This window comes from Heterocephalus glaber, unplaced genomic scaffold (genome assembly GCF_053883595.1).
Source record: "Heterocephalus glaber isolate CG9 unplaced genomic scaffold, H.glaber_assembly_v1.0 deba00001565, whole genome shotgun sequence".
In the NCBI taxonomy this organism is placed as follows: Eukaryota; Metazoa; Chordata; class Mammalia; order Rodentia; family Bathyergidae; genus Heterocephalus; species Heterocephalus glaber.
This window is the reverse complement of record NW_028258352.1, coordinates 605,828-625,221: the sequence shown is the minus strand read 5'-3', so window position 1 is coordinate 625,221 and position 19,394 is coordinate 605,828. Positions and strand designations below refer to the sequence as shown.

At 36.0% G+C, this 19,394-nt stretch overlaps 1 protein-coding gene across 25 annotated transcripts in view; it reads left to right on the top strand.

The window, feature by feature from the left end:
- Window positions 1–19,394, top strand: part of Ncor1 (nuclear receptor corepressor 1) — a 164,246-nt gene that overhangs the window by 24,257 nt on the left and 120,595 nt on the right. For all 25 annotated transcript variants that reach the window (XM_087192061.1, XM_087192066.1, XM_087192065.1 and 22 more), the window contains 3 exons: window positions 3,876–4,003; window positions 11,773–11,965; window positions 18,005–18,187. In XM_087192061.1, coding sequence (XP_087048187.1) covers window positions 3,876–4,003; window positions 11,773–11,965; window positions 18,005–18,187 — 504 coding nt within the window. The remainder of the gene's footprint in view (window positions 1–3,875; window positions 4,004–11,772; window positions 11,966–18,004; window positions 18,188–19,394) is intronic.

Sequence of the window (19,394 nt, the reverse complement as noted above, 5' to 3'; positions counted from 1 at the left end):
TCATTGAATTTCCTGTGCATTTCATGAGGTTTCTTCACTCTTTTTTTTTAAATTAATATTTTATCCCATTCCCTCCTCTCCAGCCCCCTCCTCTCCAGCCCCCTCCCCTCCTTATGTACAAAAGCTTTGTTTCCATTTTTTTCCTTCTATTTTGGTTTCTTCACTTTTGGTGGAAGATATTTGAATGAATTTGTCTGAGTGTGTTTTGGGAATTGTTTGCTTATTTTATTTTATTTTTTAGTTTAAAACCCCTTTATTACAGTACATTTTATATAGACAGTAAGTTTATCTTTTGTAATTTTTTGGCTTATTAGTTATTTTTATTATTGCATGTTTTCAGTGCATAATGATTACATTTATCATAGGAGGGAATTGTTTGCTTTATAGTAAACTTCCCCCAATTGTTCTTTAATCAGAAGTTTTAGCCAGGTGCACTGACTCACACCTGCAATCCCAGCTACTTGGGAGGCTGAGACAGGAGGGTCACAAGTTCCAGGCTAGCCTAGGTAACTTAGCAAGACCCTGTTTCCAAAAAAAAAAAAAAAAGTCATTTTAGCCCATTTGTGACTTTTCTATGCAAAGACCTACAGGGACCCAAGACTCCAAATTCATATTTCAGGAACTTTTTTTTATATAATTCCCTTCTCTCTGGAAGACTCCAGAAATTCTATCTATCTGTACCAATACTTCTTCATTATATGATTATTGTGATACTGTTGGGGTTCCCTACCCAGGGCTGCAGTTTGGAAATCACCTCTGGGTAGAAAACCCACTATATTAGGTAAGAACTCACTCCATTTTTCTCAGAGCTGTGCTTCTTGTTGTCCAGTGTCTGAGAATAGCTTCTACATTTTGACTAGTTTTTTAGATCTTTATTTTGAGAAAGTAATTCTGAATGTGTTATCTGCTCAGAACTGAAGGCTGCACTATGTTGTTGCTTCTGTTTCACTCTCTACTCTTTTTGTCTTGCTTGAATACATCCTTTAGACATTCTTCCAGGGCTGGAGCATAGCTCAGTGAGGCCCTTGGTTTAAACCCCAGCACTAAAAGTTTTGGTTCAGTTTTTAGTTTTTACCGAAACAAAAAACTAAAAACTAAACCAAAAATTTTCAGATATAGTCTGTGGTTGGTATACTTTCTGAGTTTGTAAATTCTGAAAAGTTTGTAGTTCTGAAACTTGAGTGATGACCTGGTTATTGAATTTGTAAGTTCAAAGTTGTTTTCCTCTGAACTTGGAATATGTTTTTGTTTGTTTGGTTTTGTTTATTGTTGTTGATGAAAAGTCTGCTTTCTTATGATCCTTGTTACTTTGTAGGAAGCCTGTTTGTATGTTCTTGGAACTTGCAGTTAAAGCTTTCACTTTATTTTTGGTTTTCTAAACTTCATGTGTCCATTGTGAATTAATTTGTAAAATATATCATGCTTTTCCATGGACCCTTTTAAATCTTGAACTGTGTCATTCCTAACATCTGAGAAAAGCTGTTCTATCATTTCTTGGACTATAGCCTGTCACCTGTGGTGCTGGATGTTGGAACTTGTCACTGTGCCTCATTTTAAACTTTTTGTTAGTTTTTTCTCAATTCTATCTTAGCTTCACATATATATTCAACTGTTATTTAATTTCAGTAGTGAGGTTTTTAATTTCTTTGATCAATATTTGATTCTTTTTTGAGGATATTACTCTTTTATCTTTTCCTACTTAATCTTATATATTTCCTTGGATGTAAATTCCTTTTTTTGTATGTATTTATTTTTATTAGTACATGTTTGCCACACATAATGATCACATTTCTCATAGGGAATTTGTACCTGTGATATATCTTGTTTGTTGGTTTTTTGTTTGTTTTTTTTTTCTTTCCCGGTACTGGGGATCAACTCAGGACCTTGGGCTTTTGAGGCAGGAAGCAAAACCACTGAGCTAAATCCCTGGCCCCAAGTTGGTTTGTTTTTTGAGACAGGGTCTTACTGTGTAGCCCAAGCTGGCCTCAAACTCATGGAGTCCTCCTGCCAGAGCTTCCCCAGTGCTGGGATTATAGGTGTGCAGCATCATGCTGGGCTCACCTGTGATATATCTTAATTCTTTTTTTCCCATTCTTGTTCCCTCCTTCAGCCCTTCTTCACCTCCCCATTTACAAAAGCTTTGTTTCCATTTTTTCCTCTTACATTCTCTTTCTTTTTGATACCTGGGATTGAATTTAGGACCTTGCGCTTTCGGCTTTCAAGGCAGGTGCAGTGCCACTGAGCACTCCATGGCCCGCCTTCCATTCTCTTTTAAAATCTCTTTTCCCTTCTTTTATTCCCCTCTTCTTCCTGAATTCTTTTTTCTTTTGGTGCAGTTTGGAAAAACTTAAAATGATTTTGTCTTTTCTTCAGTGTTTTGTTTCTCTTTGTTATGTTTTCAACTTTGCATGTATGATTTTTTTCTTAGGCTGTTTATGAGGGTTTTTATTTTTTTCCTTTTACCTGCTTAAAGAGCAGGGTTCTGGACCTGTTATCTACCCCCTTAGGCTGGCTATTCAATTTTAGTTTTGATTTTTAAAACCTTTTTGTTGATATAGAATTCATATAGCAGAAAATTCATCATTTTAATTTGTGTAATATAGTGGCTTTTAAAGTATGTTCATTATGTTGTACAACCATCATCATCTAAATCCAGAACATTTTCAGCTGAGTGAAACCCCATACCTAACAGAAGTCCCAGTTTCCTTCTTGCCCCCATCATCTGGCAACCACTAATCTACTTTCTGTCTTTATAAATTTGCTTCTTGTAGACATTTTATATAAGAATAATAAAACCTTGTTTTTCAAATCTGGCCTTTAAAATTTAGCAAAATGCATTTTAGGTTCATCTATTTTCTAGTATATGTAACTATTTTATTCCTTTTCATGACTGAATAATCTGTTCTATGGGCAATATCACATTTTGTTTCTTTTAGTTGATGAACATTTGGGCTGTTTATTTTTGGAGGGTTAAGCATCTGTGAATAATGCTATGAAAATTTACGTTCAAAGTTTTGTGAAGACTGGGGATTTAGCTCAGTGGTTTTGCCGCCTGCTGCACAAGCACAAGGACCTGAGTTCAATCCCTGGTACCAAAAAAAAAAAGTTTTGAGTGTGGTTATGTGCCTTTAATTCTTTGGGCATATACCCTGGATTGGAGGAGTTCCTGGGTCATATAGTAATTTTATGTTTTAACTATCTGTTTATGATTGAATTAATACATTAGATTTGAAAAAAAAGTTTTGCCTAAAAAGAAATCAACAAAAAAAAGTAGAAAAAACAAAATTGAAAACACCTACTTAGTTATGATGGACAAAGTAGTACTCTTTTTTTTTTTGGTACCGGGGATTGAACTTGGGTCCTTGTGCTTGCGCAGCAGGCGGCGAAACCACTGAGGTAAACCCCCAGTCTTCACAAAATTTTGAACTAAATCCCTGGCCCCAAAGTAGTACTCTTAATTAACAGGTTGACTCTCTAGACTTTCTTTACTTGTAAATATACATGGATCTAACCAGATGACTTCTGTGACCCTTTTAGTGTATTTATTTTGATCTCAAGACTGGAATGCTTTGTAGGATTTCGTATTAAATACATGAATTTGAGATTTCATTGCTGTGAGACAGTATAGATGGGGAGTCACTGTAATATATTATTAGCAGGAAAGTGAACTTGAAATTTCATTTTGAATTATTTTTAATGATAAACAGTTAACATGTTGATTGTTTGAGGTTTATGAGGGAGAATTTGCTCAGTGAAAGATTGAAATCATCATTGCTATTTCTTTCCATACTTAGTGATTCTTCACTACTTGGTGTGATTTTATGATGCTGTTCACTTTTTGGGTAATAGCTAACTTACAATTATTTTAATGCCAGGAGTTTGCGGTCCCCGACTATCGCTCTTCTCATCTTGAAGTTAGTCAGGCATCACAGCTCTTACAGCAACAGCAGCAACTTCGAAGACGACCTTCCCTGCTTTCAGAATTTCACCCAGGTTCTGACAGGTAATAGCTTGTGTTTTCAGCTGTTCTATATTAGTCGATCTTTTGAAATAGTTATCATAACAGTCAATAAGCTCTTAAAACTTGTTTGTACAGTTTAGCATTAATATTATGTAGTAGAGGGCTGGGGATTTAGCTCAGTGGTTTTGCCACCTGCCTTGCAAACTCAAGGTCCTGAGCTCGATCCTTGGTACCAAAAAAAAAACAAAACAATTATGTAGTGAAAAATGAATAGTAGGTTTTAATCCTGGTCAGCTGTGGGCCTTGATCACTTTATATAAATGACTATTCTTTCTCAACTTGCTACTGTGTATTAGAACAACCTGAGATAACCAAGTTTCTAGTTGTATCTCTCTGGTTGTGCCCAGGTGTTAATGGCTAGAGTTTCCCAGGTGATTCTCATTTGCAGTCAAGGTGGCAAAATAACTGATTTACACTGTTCAAGCTTTAGTTTTTTCCTCCTTAACAATGGAGCATTGTTTCAGAGTACAGTAAATATTCTATCAGGTAATGTAGGCCCTGTATATAGTAGGTATACTTTTTCTCCAGTGACCTTACCATGTATGGTTTATTTCTATTCTTTTTTCACTCTTAAAGTTTTTTAAAAAAGTAAATTTTATTGTGTATACTTAAGGTATAGAACATGATGTTGTAGGATACATATAGATAGTAAAATGGTTAGTATATTGAAACAAATTAACACCCATCAACTCCCATTATTATTTTTATTACTCGTAGTCCTAGTATTACACATTACTTTGACTTAGTTCGTTCTAAGTACATTAAAATGTTTTCTTGGGCTGAGGATTTAGCTCAGTGGTTCTCCCACCTGTCATGCAAGCGTAAGGACCTGAGTTTGATTCTCCGGTACAAAAAAAAAAATGTTTTCTTACCTCTTCTGCCCTTGATAACTATTGTTTCATTCTCTACCATTGTTCATTTTAAAATTAATATTTTTCTATCTGCGTTTGGTGTATTTTACTTAATATAATGTCTGCTGGGCTCATCCATGTTGACATAAATGACCAGATCCCATTTTTTTTTTTTTAGAGCTGAATAATATGTCTCTGTGTATGCATGTGCATATGTGTACACATACCAATTTCTTTCAGGCACTCAGATTATTTTCCTGTCTTGACTGTTGTGAATAATGTTGCCCTGATGTAGGAGTGCAGATCCCTGATTTCTTTTGGAATATGCCTAGAAGAGGGATTACTGGGTCATATGGTAGTTCTATTTTTAATTTCTTTAGAAACCTCCATATTCTTTTCTTTAATGTCTATCAATCTGCATTCCCGTCACAGTATGCAAGAGCTCCCTTTTCTCTACACCCTTGCCTATAAGTATTTGTTGCCTTTTGGCATTTTAATAATTGCCGTCCTAATGGGTATGAGGTGCTATCTCATGATGGTTTTGATGTGCATTTCCCTAATAATTAGTGATGTGTTGATCACATTTCATATCCCTGTTGGCAGTTTTTATGTCTTCTATGTAGTGTCAACCCAGTTTTTTTTGGTCCCTTATTAATTGGGTTATTTTTCTGTTCTTTTTGTAAGTTGTAGATATTGGCCTCTTACCAGATGTATAATTGCAGATGTATTTTCCATTCTGTATCCTGCTGTTTGACTTTGTTTCCTTTATTCTGCAGAAGCTTTAAGTTTGATTTAGTCCCATTTTCTTAGTTTTGCTTTTGTGGCGTGAACTTTTGTTGTGATAGCGACAAAATTATTGCCAAGGCTAGTAAACAGTACCTTTTCTCATGTGTTCTCTTGTAGGAACCTTATAGCTTTTGGTCTTACATGAAGCCTTTTATCCATTTTGAATTTATTTTTGTGTTTAGTGTCTAGTGATAAGGGTCTAATTTCATTCTTTTGAGTGTGGAAATCCAGTTTTTCCAGCACCCTTTGTTAGAGAGACTATTGTTTCTCCATTGTATTCTTTTGGTTGTTGGTCAAATTAGTTGATTATTTATGTTTGCATTTATTTCTGGGCTGATTGTATTTTCTTCCGTTGATATAATTGTCTGTTTTTAGGCTAGTACCATAAAATTTTGATTACTGTAACTTTCTTTGTATTATAGTTTTTAGTGAGGAAGTATGATGCCTCCAACTTTGTTTTTCTTTCTCAGAATTGTGGCTACATGGGGTCTTTTGGAAAGGTCACTATGAATTTTAGATTTTTTTCCTTTTTGTGAAGAATGCCATTGAGATTTTGGTAGGGATTGCCTTGAATCTCTATATTGTTTTGGGTAATACAGACATTTTAATTCTTATTATCCATGAACATGGAGTATCTTTCCGTTTAGTTGTATCTTTAATTTTTTTCATCAGTATTTTTTAGGTTTCAATGTATAGATCTTTTACCTGCTTGGTTAAAGTTAGCCCTAAGTCTTGTCTTGTCTTTTCTTTTTTTGAATGCTGAGCTAAATGGGATTGTTTCCTTGATTTTTGTTTTAGTTAGGTTATTATTGTATATAAAAATGGTACTTAATCTTTTGGTGGTACTGGGCATTAATCCTAGGACCTTGAGCATGTTAGGCAAGTACTGTACCAATGAGCTACGTCTGCAGCCATTTTTGAGACAGAGTCTTAACAAAGTTACCCAGCCTGGTATTGAACTTGTGATCCTCCTGCCTCAGCTTCATGAGTAGCTGGGTTTACAGGTCTGCATCACCGTGTCTGGGTATTGATTTTTTTTCCCAGTGGCCGGGATTAAACCCAGGGCCAGGCAAGCACTCCACCATTCACTGGATTATACCCACTAGCTCCTTCTACTAATTTTTATGTTCTACAACTTTATTGAATTCATGTATTAGTTCTAGTAGGGCTTTTTAGTAGGGTCTTGGGGATGTTTACATATAGGATTATGAAAGGTTATTTCTTTTCTGATTTAGATATCTTTTATTTTTTCTTGTCTAAGTGCCATATTTTTTTGAGACGGGGCCTCATATGTAGCTCAGGCTGGCCTTGTTGCAGTCCTCCTGCCTCAGCTTCCTTGAGAGCTTGTTTGAAAGTTCTAGCAGGGGAGGCAGGCAACTTATATTCTTGACCGAGGAAATGGTCCTCAAGCGTACAGTTTCAGGAGGGACTCACATAGAGTGTTAAGGGAGGAAGGGGACACCAGCCTAGCCAGCCAGATCAGCCATATCAACTCTGGAAATCAAAGGCGTGACAGTTGTCGCAGCCAGATTGCCCTCACATCCTTGCCTCAGCTTCCTGAATGCTGAGATTACAGGTGTACCCCACTACCTCCCATGATCGCTCTTGGTAGTACTTCTAGTACTATTCTAGGAATGACATTCCCTTGCCCTGGATCTTAGTGGAAGAGCTATCATTTTCCCCTTTTGATTATCATGTTACCTGTGAGATTTTCGTAAATGACCTTAATTATGTTGAGGAGCTTTCCTTCTATGTTATTGAAGTTTTTTGTTTGTGCAATCCTGGGATCAAACTCAGGACCTTGCACATGCTAGGCAAGCAATCTACTACTGCACTACATCCTTAGCCCAAGAGATTTTTGGTTTGGTTTGCTTGGTTATTAAAGAAAGGATGTTAGACTTTGTTAAATGCTTTTTCCACATTAACTGAGATTATCATCTGTCTTAATGTGATATATCATATTGATGGATTTGTGTTTATTAAACCAACCTTGCAAGCTAGGGAATAAACCTCATTTGCTTATGATGTGTTGTCTTTTTGATATGTTGCTGGATTCATTTTGCTAATCTTTTGTTTTCTTTTTTTTGGTACCAGGGATCAAACTCAACCTTGCGCTTGCGAGGCAGGCACAGTGCCACTGAGCTAAATCCCCAGCCCTTGTTTTCGCTTTTTGAGACAGAGTCTTACTATGTAGTCCAAGCTGCCTCAAACTCACTCTGTAGCCCAGGCTGGCTTTGAACTTGGCAGTGATCCTCCTGCCTCAGCCTCCTGAGTGCTGGGACTGCAGGCATGAGCCAATGGGCCCAGCGCATTTTTTAAAAAAATTCCAACCTGCCAGTCTGTGTCTTTTGATTTGGGAATTGAGACCATTGGGATTGACAGTTATTATTGTAAGGTGTTTATTTATTTATTTTTTGGTACTTGGAATCAAACTCAGGACCTTGAACTTGCCAGGCAGGTGCAGTGCCACTGAGCTACATCCTTGGCCCTGTAAGGTGTTTATTGAATCCTATAATTTTTTTTTTTTTTTGCATTCCAGGGATCAAATTCAGGACCTTGCACTTGCAAGGCAGGCATGGTGCCACTGAGCTAAATCTCCAGCCTCATCATTTTGTTATTTTTGCATTGCTGATTCCTTTAGTTTTTTCCTTGTAACTGCTCTCCCTGTTAGATGTATATAATACTTTCCTTTAGGCTCTTTGGTGCTGGTGGCTTCCTTATCTGTAAGATTCCCTTAAGGTTTTTTTTTTGAGATGTGGTGTTGCTATGTAGTCCACACTGGCCTTGAACTCACTGTGTAGCCCAGGCTGGCCTTGAACGCTCCAGATCCTCTTGCCTCAGCCTCCTGAGTACTGGAATTACAGGCATGTACTACCATGCTCAGCCCTCTTATTTTCTACAACTCTGGTTTAGTGGTCATGTATTTCTTTAGAATTTCTTTGTTCTGGAAAGTCTTTGCTTCTCTGTCATTTTTTTTTTTTTTTTTTTGGTACTGGGAATCTAACTCAGGTCCTTGCGCTTGCACAGCAGGTGGCGAATCCACTTGAGCTAAATCCCCAGCCTATCTGTCAGTTTTGAAGGTTAATTTTTTCAGGATATAAAAGTTTAGATTGACAGTTGTTTTCTTTCAGGGCTTGAAAAATTTGGTCCTGGGCTCAGTTCGCCTTTAATGTTTGTGTTGAGATCCACAGTTACTCCAGTGGCTTGCCTTGTAGGTTACTTGGCTATTTTTCTCTAACAGCTTTTAGTATTCTTTTCTTTTGTTGAATTTCTAGGATTTTGATTATGATGGGTCACGGAGAAGTTCTCTGTGATTATTTCGGATTCTATGTGCCTCTTGTACTTAAATATTGAATTCTTTTTCTAGATTTGGAAAAAATTCTTCTACAATTTCAGTGAATAAATTTTTTATACCTTTTGAATTGTCTTCTAATTTTTCATTTATTCCTATAATTCTGAGATTGACTTTTTGAGTCATCTAGCAGCTGTTGAATCCAGCTTGTCTTGTCATTTTTAGGATATTATTGAGTTTATGATTTAGTACATCTGTCTTGTCTGCTATTTCTGATACTGTCCTCACTTTGGTCAATTCTGTTACCCACTCTTTCCACTGAATTTTTTATATTCTCTAGCTCTGCTTGTTTTCTTCCATACTTTCTAATTCTTTTCTGAAGTGGTTATTCATGGGTTGTCTTGCCTAACTCAGGTAATTTATTGTTTCTTCTTTAAGCTCATTGAATATGTTATCCATGAAATTTTATCTGTTTAATTAAATCCTCTTGAGCTTATTAAACATCTTATGCATTTGTTTGTTTCTTTTTGTCTCTTCAAACATTTTGACCATTTTGTGTTTGAGTTTTTTGCCCCTATATCTTCCTTTAATTAATTCAGTGTCCAACTTTTGGAGAGCTAAGGGATCTATAATAATAATGCAGACATAGTACAAATCAAATATTGATATGCAGTAAATATTTACTAAAAGCAACAACTATACCACCATTAACAGTGGAAAAGAATTCAGTAATAGGGCCCGGGGATTTAGCTCGGTGACGCCATGCCTGCCTCACAAGCGCAAGGTCCTGAGTTCGATCTCTGGTACCAAAAAAACCCCAACCAAACAAAAAACAAACAAACAAAAAAGAATTCAGCAATGGCGTAGAGTCAACCAAATATCTAAAAATCAGTAATGCTTAATAATAATAGTAAAAATGGGGACAGAGGGAAGGGGAAAATTAAAGAAGTAATATTTGAAAAAGAAGTGAGAAGGAAAGGTGAGATAAAAATCCAATTAAGTAATAAAAGAATGTTAACAGAATTAGGTAAAAGCAGAAAAAGATACAAATAAGAAAAAAGAATGAAAACAAAGAACAAAAGAGAAAAAAAATAAAAAGAAAAATAAAACAACAAAACCAAAACCAAACAAATAAGCAAACAAAGAAAAAGGGAAATGAGTCCCAAAAATTCCTTCACAAGTTTGGGTGAATGGTTTATTTCCAGGGCCTGTGGAATTGAAATGCACTGGATATACTGAATCACAACTAGGGTCTATTTTGTTTCCCTGTTCTTTTTGCCTTGTGAGTGCTTAGTCCTGCCCCACCTTTCCTGATGGGCTTTGTTAATCAGTGATATGTTGTCTGCCTCCAGGCTATATTCACTCCAGCAGCTCCTTGTGTTTGTGCCTTTCCCCACATCTCAGTCTCTGCAATGTTCAATGGGCTTTATGGCCTGTGAGTTTGTGAGGTGCTTCTCTTCCCCTTTCCCTACACCTCAGGATTTGGCAGCTGTTCAGGCCAAGGCCATTGCTGATTACACTGGCAGATGGGAAAAGCAAACAGACCACTGAGCTCTGGGTTGGAAGTAGGCTGTGATAGGGCCACACAGTCCACTGGACTTAAAGTCTGTACTTTCAGACCCAGCGCCCCTCAGGAAACCACATAACAGGCCTGGATTCTCACCATGGAGGGTAGGATTACTTCCTTCACAACCTGAGTATACACTACAGCTTAAACTTTTCAGGGGATCTGCCACCATCCCTCCCCTTCTCTGTGACTTGTTTCTTGTGGCCATCTCCCACCTAGTCACTGGTAGGATGATCCTAGTGACCCTGAAGTAAAGTTATTCAGTGACTTGATTGCGAGGGTAGGCCCCTCTTAAACAATAAACTTCTTCCCAAAATGGCTCCTGATTACATCCACTCTCAAATATGGCATGGCAGTCATTGCAGCGGATTTCTTCTCTAACTACAGCCTCGTGTTTATCTTTTCCATGTTGGAATAGCAGGGAGCTTGTTTATTTCTGTTGTTTTTTTTTTTTTTTTTTTTTTTTTGTACCGGGGATCGAACTTGGGTCCTTGTGCTTGCACAGCAGGCAGCGAAACCACTGAGCTAAATCCCCGGCCCTATTTCTGCTTTTTAATTATTTTTTGAAAAATGGTAGCTTTTCTGGTCAGTATTATCCTGAATTCAAATTGTATGGCATGGATTTAAAAGTGTTCTATTGATAATTCTTTAGTGACTCCTTTTTTTGTTTTTGTATTTTGTTTTTTGAGACAGGGTCTCACTACATAGTTCAGGCTGGACTTGAACTCACTATGTAGCCCAGACTAGCCTCCAGTTTACAGGAATTCTCCTGCCTCAGCCTGCCAAGTTCTGGAGTTACAGGCAGGTGTCTCCTCACCTGGCATAGTAACTTTATTTTTTTGCCAATCAAAGTCTTTCGTTAAGCCTTTCATTTCTAGATTTTTAAAAAAATCATCTTGTCCTGACTCCCTAGGAAACTTTTAAAATTTGAATTAGAAATTTAATACTTAAACTTTAGTTCTCTCTCTCTCTATTTCTTTTTTCTTTTTTTGGTACCAGGGACTGACCTCAGGACCTTGTGCTTTCGAGGCAGGTGGTGGAACCACTGAGCTAAATCACCACCCCTAGTAAGGTATATGTTATTCTGGGTAAGAAGAAGAAGAGGATAGGAATTCATCCTTCATTTATTTCAAAGTCTGATTAGGGACCTTAGGGTGTTATATTATCACTTATAAATTTTCAACTACATGTGTATGTATATATGTATATGTGTATGTATGTATGCATTTATTTATTGATTGATTGATTATATTAGGCCTCAAGAAAGGAGATCTGGATATGAACAGTTTCATCCAGGTCCATCCCCAGTGGATCATGATTCACTGGAATCCAAGCGACCACGTCTGGAGCAGGTTACTGATTCCCATTTTCAACGTGTCAGTGCTGCGGTTTTACCTCTAGTGCACACACTGCCAGAAGGGTTGAGGTCTTCTGCAGATGCTAAGAAGGTAAATATTTGTTCTTTTGCTCTGTGGAACTGTAGGTCTGTAGCATTTATTTAGCCATGCTCAGGCACAGTGCCTAAAAGAAAGCCCAATTACGCCACTCTCTAAAGGTTAGTGCTATGCTCCAGACTTTGAAGTCATACTTTAACGTTTTGGTAAAATAATCTAATTCCCAAGCATTTTGTACTGGCTTCTTGTGTTATAAATTGTGATCAGAGATAGTCAACACTACTGGTCTTGTCAAATTTAAATTACATTTTAAATAAGCCCCTTAATTTAGTGGCAATTTACTAACTTGCTATAGAGGACAAAACACATTTTAGGTAAGGTTTAACTATAATTTTTATGTAGAAAAAATTAGTTCCTAATTTGTAAAGTACTACATACTTACAGAAAACTGAGAAATTACAGGAGAAAAAAGTTACTTATAATTTTGGATTTTGTAGGTAATGACCCCTTTGTTTCATTAATTTTTTATTTTTTGGTATCGGGGATTGAACTCAGGACCTTGTGCTTGCGAGGCAGGTGGTGGAACCACTGAGCTAAATCCCCGACCCTGTTTCATTAATATTTAAATAAAAATTTTATACGTTTCTGTGTTCGGTGTGACTTTTGATATATGGATACATTGTGGAATGATTAAGTCTAAGTAACGTACTCATCACCTCATGTATTTTTCATTTTTTTGTGGTGAGAACATTTAAATTCTTAGCAATTGTTGAGTATATGATATATATATATATATATATATTTTTTTTTTTTTTTTTGGTACCGGGGATCGAACTCGGGACCTTGTGCTTGCGAGGCAGGTGCCGGAACCACTGAGCTAAATCCCCGGCCCTATATGATATATTTTTGTTAACTGTAGTTGTGCTGTAAAATCAGAGGTAACTATCTTTAATATCAACTATATTTTGCAACATTTTAAATAATATATATTGTAAATTTATGAGCATTCCTTTAGATCAATCTGTTTTTCCCCTTTCTTATTAGTAAGGTTTCTTTGTGAAATGTGCCTTGTATATTTGCTCTTGTTTTATCACTGTGCTTATCTTTTTCAGTTGTCTGTTTTGCTTATTAAACCTGTGGATTAGGAAGTACCTAGAACTTAGTAGGTATTCAATAGATACTTATTTTAAAAAGAATAAATTAATTTCTGAAACTTTTTAACAGTGAAATATTAACCTTTGTGCTAACATATGTCAGTGATAATTGTCAGTTGTTTTTGTCTTAAATTTTTTAGCAGCATATTGAAGTTTAAAATGTTTTTTACAACAGATTTCTTTCTCATAAAGTTTATTTACATTTATGGGTAATTCTCCTTACCCCAATACTATAATGTACCCACAGATTTTCTTTGAGTTTTCATGGAATGAAAAATAATTTACAAGGTAGTAAATATGTCTGCAGTTTATTTTCAAGTAATTCAGCTAAGAAAAAAATAGTATGTATATAAAGAGAAAACAAATAGCCCAAACAACTGGTGAATCTAGATGAAAGATAAATGAGTGTCCATTATCACATTTATTCAACTTCTAGGTAAAGTTTGAAAATATACGTTGAATGGGGGACTGCTCTTTGTGGGAAAGCTAGAAATTAACTAAGCTTCTAGGAGTTTTGGAAACACATCACCATGTGAAGTATCTGTATTACATATTCTGTGAGGTTTATAAGAAATATTTTATTAACCATGTGCAGTAGCACATCCCTCATTCCAGTTACTTGGGAGGCTGAGGCAGGAGGATTGCACACCCAAGACAAGCCTGGACAACTTAGCAAGACCTTCTCTCAAAAAATCAGAAGGCCAAGGCCCGAGTTCGATCGCTGGTACCAAAAAAAAAAAAAAAATCAGAAGGCCCAGGGATGTAGCTCAGTGATAGAGCACCCTAAGGTTTGATCCCCAGAACTACCAAAAATGAATAAATACATGTTTTGCTACATTCAAAGAAAAAAATTTAAAATGTAACAAAAAAAATAAAGTGTAACAAATAAAAAGGCTGAATAAATACCACACATACAAGTTACAGTGATAGAATTTTTTTTTTTTTTTTTTTTAGCAAAAAGACATGTTAAAAACTTCACATACCTTGGGCCTGGGATTTAGCTCAGTGGTTCTGGCGCCTGCCTTGCAAGCAAAAGGTCCCGAGTTCGATCCCCGGTACCAAAAAAATAAATAAATAAACAATAAAAAATAAAAAAACTTCGCATACCTGCTGGGCACAGTGGCACATGCTTGTAATCCCTACACTTGGGAGGCTGAGGCAGGAGGATTGCTGTAAGTTTGAAGCCAGCCTGGGCTACATAGTTGAGTCCTTGGACCTGCATAGTGAGACCCTGTATGAAAAATAAAACAAAATCCTGTAAAACAAGTCACCGTACTAGAATGTGACATGTTGGAGCATGATATGACCTATTCCTATTTTATAGTCAAGAAACCGGATGTTAAAAAAAAAAATGAAGTGACCTTAGCTGATGCCTCTTAACTTGGAATGAAAACTCAGGACCCTTGACCTTTAGGAGTCCTCACAGTCCCTCTCTACCTTGTTTTTGTCTTGGCTAGAGAAGGAACCAAACACAGAGCCTCCAGTGCAAGGCCAGCGCTCTGCCACTGAGCTATGTCCTCAGCCTCTCACTCCTTGTTCTTTTTCTTTTTTTTTTTTTTACACTGTTTTTTGAAAATAAGTGTGTCATTTATTTTAAAAAAGTTAGGTAGTAAGCCTTTAGGAACAAGTTGCTTACAATCTTACCACGTAATCCTTTTATGCCTAATGTTCCATTTTTGGAATGACAAGTAACAATGGAACATAATAATTTTTCTTTTCAAATTCTTGTTACTTGAATTTTTCTAGGTAGTATTATATGAATTTTATGCAAAAATTAAAAACATTGCAACCTTTGGCATAAATGGGTTCAAAAATCACTGTTAACATTTTGATGTTCTTTTTTTAAATTTTTAAAAATTAAAAAAAATTTTTTTTTTTTAATTCTTCCTTATTTATGTGCATTTTTTTTTTTTTTTTTTTTTGGTACTGGGGATTGAACTTGGGTCCTTATGCTTGTGCAGCAGGCGGGAAACCACTGAGCTAAATCCCCTGCCCATCCCTAGCTCTTTTTTAAAAAAAAAAAAAAAATTTTGAAATAGGAACTCACGAAATCACTGAGTTGCCCAGTCTGGACTCCAAGTTGATATCTTCCTGTCTCAGCCTCCTAAGGTTTGCATACATTCTTATTTATTACCTTAAAGTAAATTTGTATTACTATAATTTATTACAGCTCAAAATTGCCTTTTGAACACAGGACCTTTGCACTGAGCTGTATCTCCAGCCCTTTTTTATTTTGAGACAGGGTCTGGCTAAGTTTCTAGATTGTCCAGGCTAATACTTGCAATCTTCCTGCCTCATTCTTCCAGGAGGGTGGGATTACAGCTGTACCACCATGCCTAGCTCAGAGTTGACGTATTTTAAAGCTTTGAGTATTCCCATATTGCCTTACAAAAGAATAGGACTAATCCTTTTTCATCCATGTTTAAAGGTGCCTCCTTTTGTATCCTTGCAAGCCTTATTAATTTGATGAATTGTTTTAAACTTGCATTTATTTTGTTTTTTCATGTTTGTTATTTACCTTTCCTGTTTTGTGTATGTTTTTCATATCTGTTGCCCATTTTTCTGTTGATTTTTGATTTTATATTGAGTTGTTAGAATTCATGTGTTCAAAGGTTTTCCCATTTCATCATTTGCTTCTTGAATTTGTTATTACTATTTTGATAATATTTTTTATTTTAGTAATTTTTTTCTTTAAAAATAATGTTTTATGCTCTTGGTCTTTTTAAGCCCACCCAAAAAATGTGAATCTTTTTGGTTTGAGGCTTCTTGTGATTTGTTAATAAGTCTCTTTTATGTTTGCTTTTGCTTGTCTTCTGTTTTGATGAGGATGTGAAGAGGAATCTAATTCTTTTTTCTTCAAAATAGCTGTTTGGATGTAGTACTAATTCAAGATTGTAAACTCTCTGCAGGTAGAGATCATGTTTGTTTTGATCACTGTTCTATACCTAGATCCTATCATATAAAGAAGCCCTCAAGGAGTCTTTTCTTCAATATTTAACCGAAAAGAAGTCAGTGAAATATATTGCTTTGTAATAGTAGTTTTTAGGATATGCCTCAGAATTACCTGGGGAGCCTTTCTGATATCTGCTGGTCCCAAGTATAATGCTTTTCTCTTATAACTGTTTCTGTAATGCAAATTAGGTCACAAGTATATGGAAAGAGAATGATACTAATAGCTGTCTCATAATTAAGGAGTCTTTATAGCAATATGATGACCTTGAAATTTGAAAATTCTGCATTTAGCCTTCATTTGGGGCAAATAGTAATGAATTTAGTGAGTTCAAGAGTTGCTGTGACTTTCACAGTGTTAATGAAGATACGAATGTTGAAAAGACACCATAAAAACATTTTCCCCTGTATTTTTTGTTTTTAAATGTTGGTAAAGATGGTTACAGCCCAAATAGGACTTTTTATGTTGAAGAAACATTCTGTTTTCTTCTGGAAGCAGGTTATCTCAAAAATTTAAATCTTACCATGAATGTATGAAGTACAGGGATTTCTGCCAGTGATTGAGTGTATGCTAAATGCAAATGATACTGGAATTTAACTGTATTACTCAGTTTATTAGAATTTTTTTTTTTAATGCTTTCCTTATGGAGTTGTACAGGGTTTAGGGTATAGCCATAATCTTATTTTTATGTTTTAGCTGAAATCTCTACTTTGTTTTGGAACACCTATCTATGTATCTCCTAGGCTCATTCTTGGTTTAGAGCTATTGATTTTTCTGTTATTATTTAATACATTTTAGCTTTTTATAATCCTACAGACCATCCTCATTCTAGGTTTCTCATAGCCTAAGGAAAATTGGAACCTTAATCTGAAATTTATCTGTTTTAAAATATTACTTTTATCTTTACTTCAAACTGAAAATTGTGTGAGTATGTGCATTTTGGGAATAGTAGATGTATGGAGGATTTTCATTCTGTTACATTCCATGCTGATTTGTAGGTGGAATGGGATGAGGTTTTTCTCTTTTTGGGGGGAGTCAAATGAAATGATTTTCTTTTGCTAAAGAGGTGTTATATATGTAGTAGAGGGTGAGAGTTTGTTGCCCTTTTTCCCTTTATCAAGGCAGGTCCACTATCACTGAAAGTTCCTAGGTAGTTTCTCTGACTGCTGTGCTTCAGTTTTAATCCTGTGAAAGTCTGAAAACTTTTTTTTGGCGGGAGCAGGGTGCTGGGGAACAAACTCAGGGGCTCATACATGCAAAGCATGGGCTCTATTGCTGAGCTATGATTCCAGTCACTGAAGAGTTTTTGGTAGGAATTCTTGGCTTTATCATAGCTAGTAAGTTGGGTAGACACACAGGTTTTTACCTATGGCAGTGATGGTGAACCTTCCAGAGCTTTCAATGATAAATAGCCCACTGTGGCCTGCATGCCACCACTGACTAGGGTAACACTATTTCCTGGCCTACTCATTCAAACCTTTTGAAGAGTCCCTACAAAAAATACCTGAGAATTTAGTGTCTTCCTTTGTCATGATTTCACTGTTATTTTCCAGAATTCTCTAGTGTCATTATGTATTATTGCACTTAACAGCTGATCAGCTACCTGGCTGCCTCACGCTCACTCTAAATAGCTTTTTGGGTTTTCAGAATAGTACGTAAACTATAAAAGTGGTATACACATTTGTGTATATTATTTGCATGTGTATGTGAATATGAAAATTACTACAAAAAGACTACTTTTAGCATACATGACTCTGCTATGTTTTAAAGTTTACTCGTTCATTAAGACAGTTGTTGTTTTTGTTTTTTTTGAGATAGGGTCTCAGTAGGTAGTTCAGGCTGGCCTTGAACTCAACTCATGGCAACTCAGCCTCCAGAGTGCTGGGATTACAGGTGTGCACCCCCATATCTGGCTGTTAAGACAGTTTTGACTCTGACATTGACTATTAGTGAAAAGTAAGTTGTTGGTCTTAATTTTCTTCTCTAAAGGATTCAGCATTTGGAGGCAAACATGAAGCTCCATCTTCTCCAATCTCTGGGCAGCCATGTGGAGATGATCAAAATGCTTCACCCTCAAAGCTTTCAAAGGAGGAGTTAATACAGAGTATGGATCGTGTAGATCGAGAAATTGCAAAAGTAGAACAGCAGATCCTTAAATTGAAAAAGAAACAAGTAAGTGCTTGGTTTTTTTACTACTTCATGTATTCTGTAATATGTGCTTATCTCCATAAAGAAGATAATGTTGAATTTTCCATATAGAACCTTATATAAAAGGAATTATGCCTTAATATATTCCATGACTTGCCTTTTTTGCTAGTAATTTGCATAATTTCATCCATTCATTTCTCCTGCTGTACTCATTGAGTGTATGCACTTTGGTTTTACTATTTGGTACCAAATTTGTGAAAATGGAAGTGACATTTTATACTCCCATTGTCATCATATATATTTACCAGTTTGTACATAGCCCTGCCTTTACTTGGGTATGTTTTTGTTCTTATTTTTAGTTTTTTTTTTCATTTGTATGTGAAATAATAGTTCCCACTATTTTAATTTGCATTTTCTTGATTGGGAATGAGGCTGTTTATTTCTATTTATGATTTATATTTTTTTTATGTACATCATTCAAGTCTTATGTCCATATTGTCTCTCTCTGTGGTTCTTTTATGAGACAGGGTCTCGCTTTGTCGTTCAGGCTGGCCCTGAACTCACTGTGTAGCCCAGGCTAGCCTTGAACTCACAGTGATCCTCCTGCCTCTGTCTCCCGAGTGCTGGGATTACATGTGTGTGCCACCACACCAGGCAATATTACCTCTTTTTTGTACTTTAAACTTTATTTTTTCGGTACTGGGGATCGAACTCAGGACCTTGCGCTTACGAGGCAAGCGAACTTTAAACTTTTTTATTACTACATGTTTGTGGTACATAATGATTACATTCTTACTAGGGAGTTGGTACATGTACCTAACACATCTTAATTTCTTTTTAGGTCCCTTTCTCTTCTACTCCCTTTTTCCTCCCTCCATCTCTTGATCCCCTTCTCCATATTCTCTTATTTCATTGTTTTTTAATTTTAAGATTTCCTAAAGTCTCTTGTCAGTTATGTGTATATCAGATATCATCTAATCTGTGGCTTGTCATTTAATTTTTTTCAATAGTTTTTTTTGAGGGAGGATTTTTATTTTTTAAGAGACAGATCATGTTATATTCCCCAGACTGGGTTTGTACTCCTGGGCTCAAGTGATCCTCTTGTGTCAGCTTGCAAGTAGCTGGGACTGTAAACATACACCACTGCCCCTGGCTCTTGGGAATACTTTTTTTAAAAAATTAATTTATTTATATATTTGCGGGTACATTTTAGGTATAAAATACATTTACA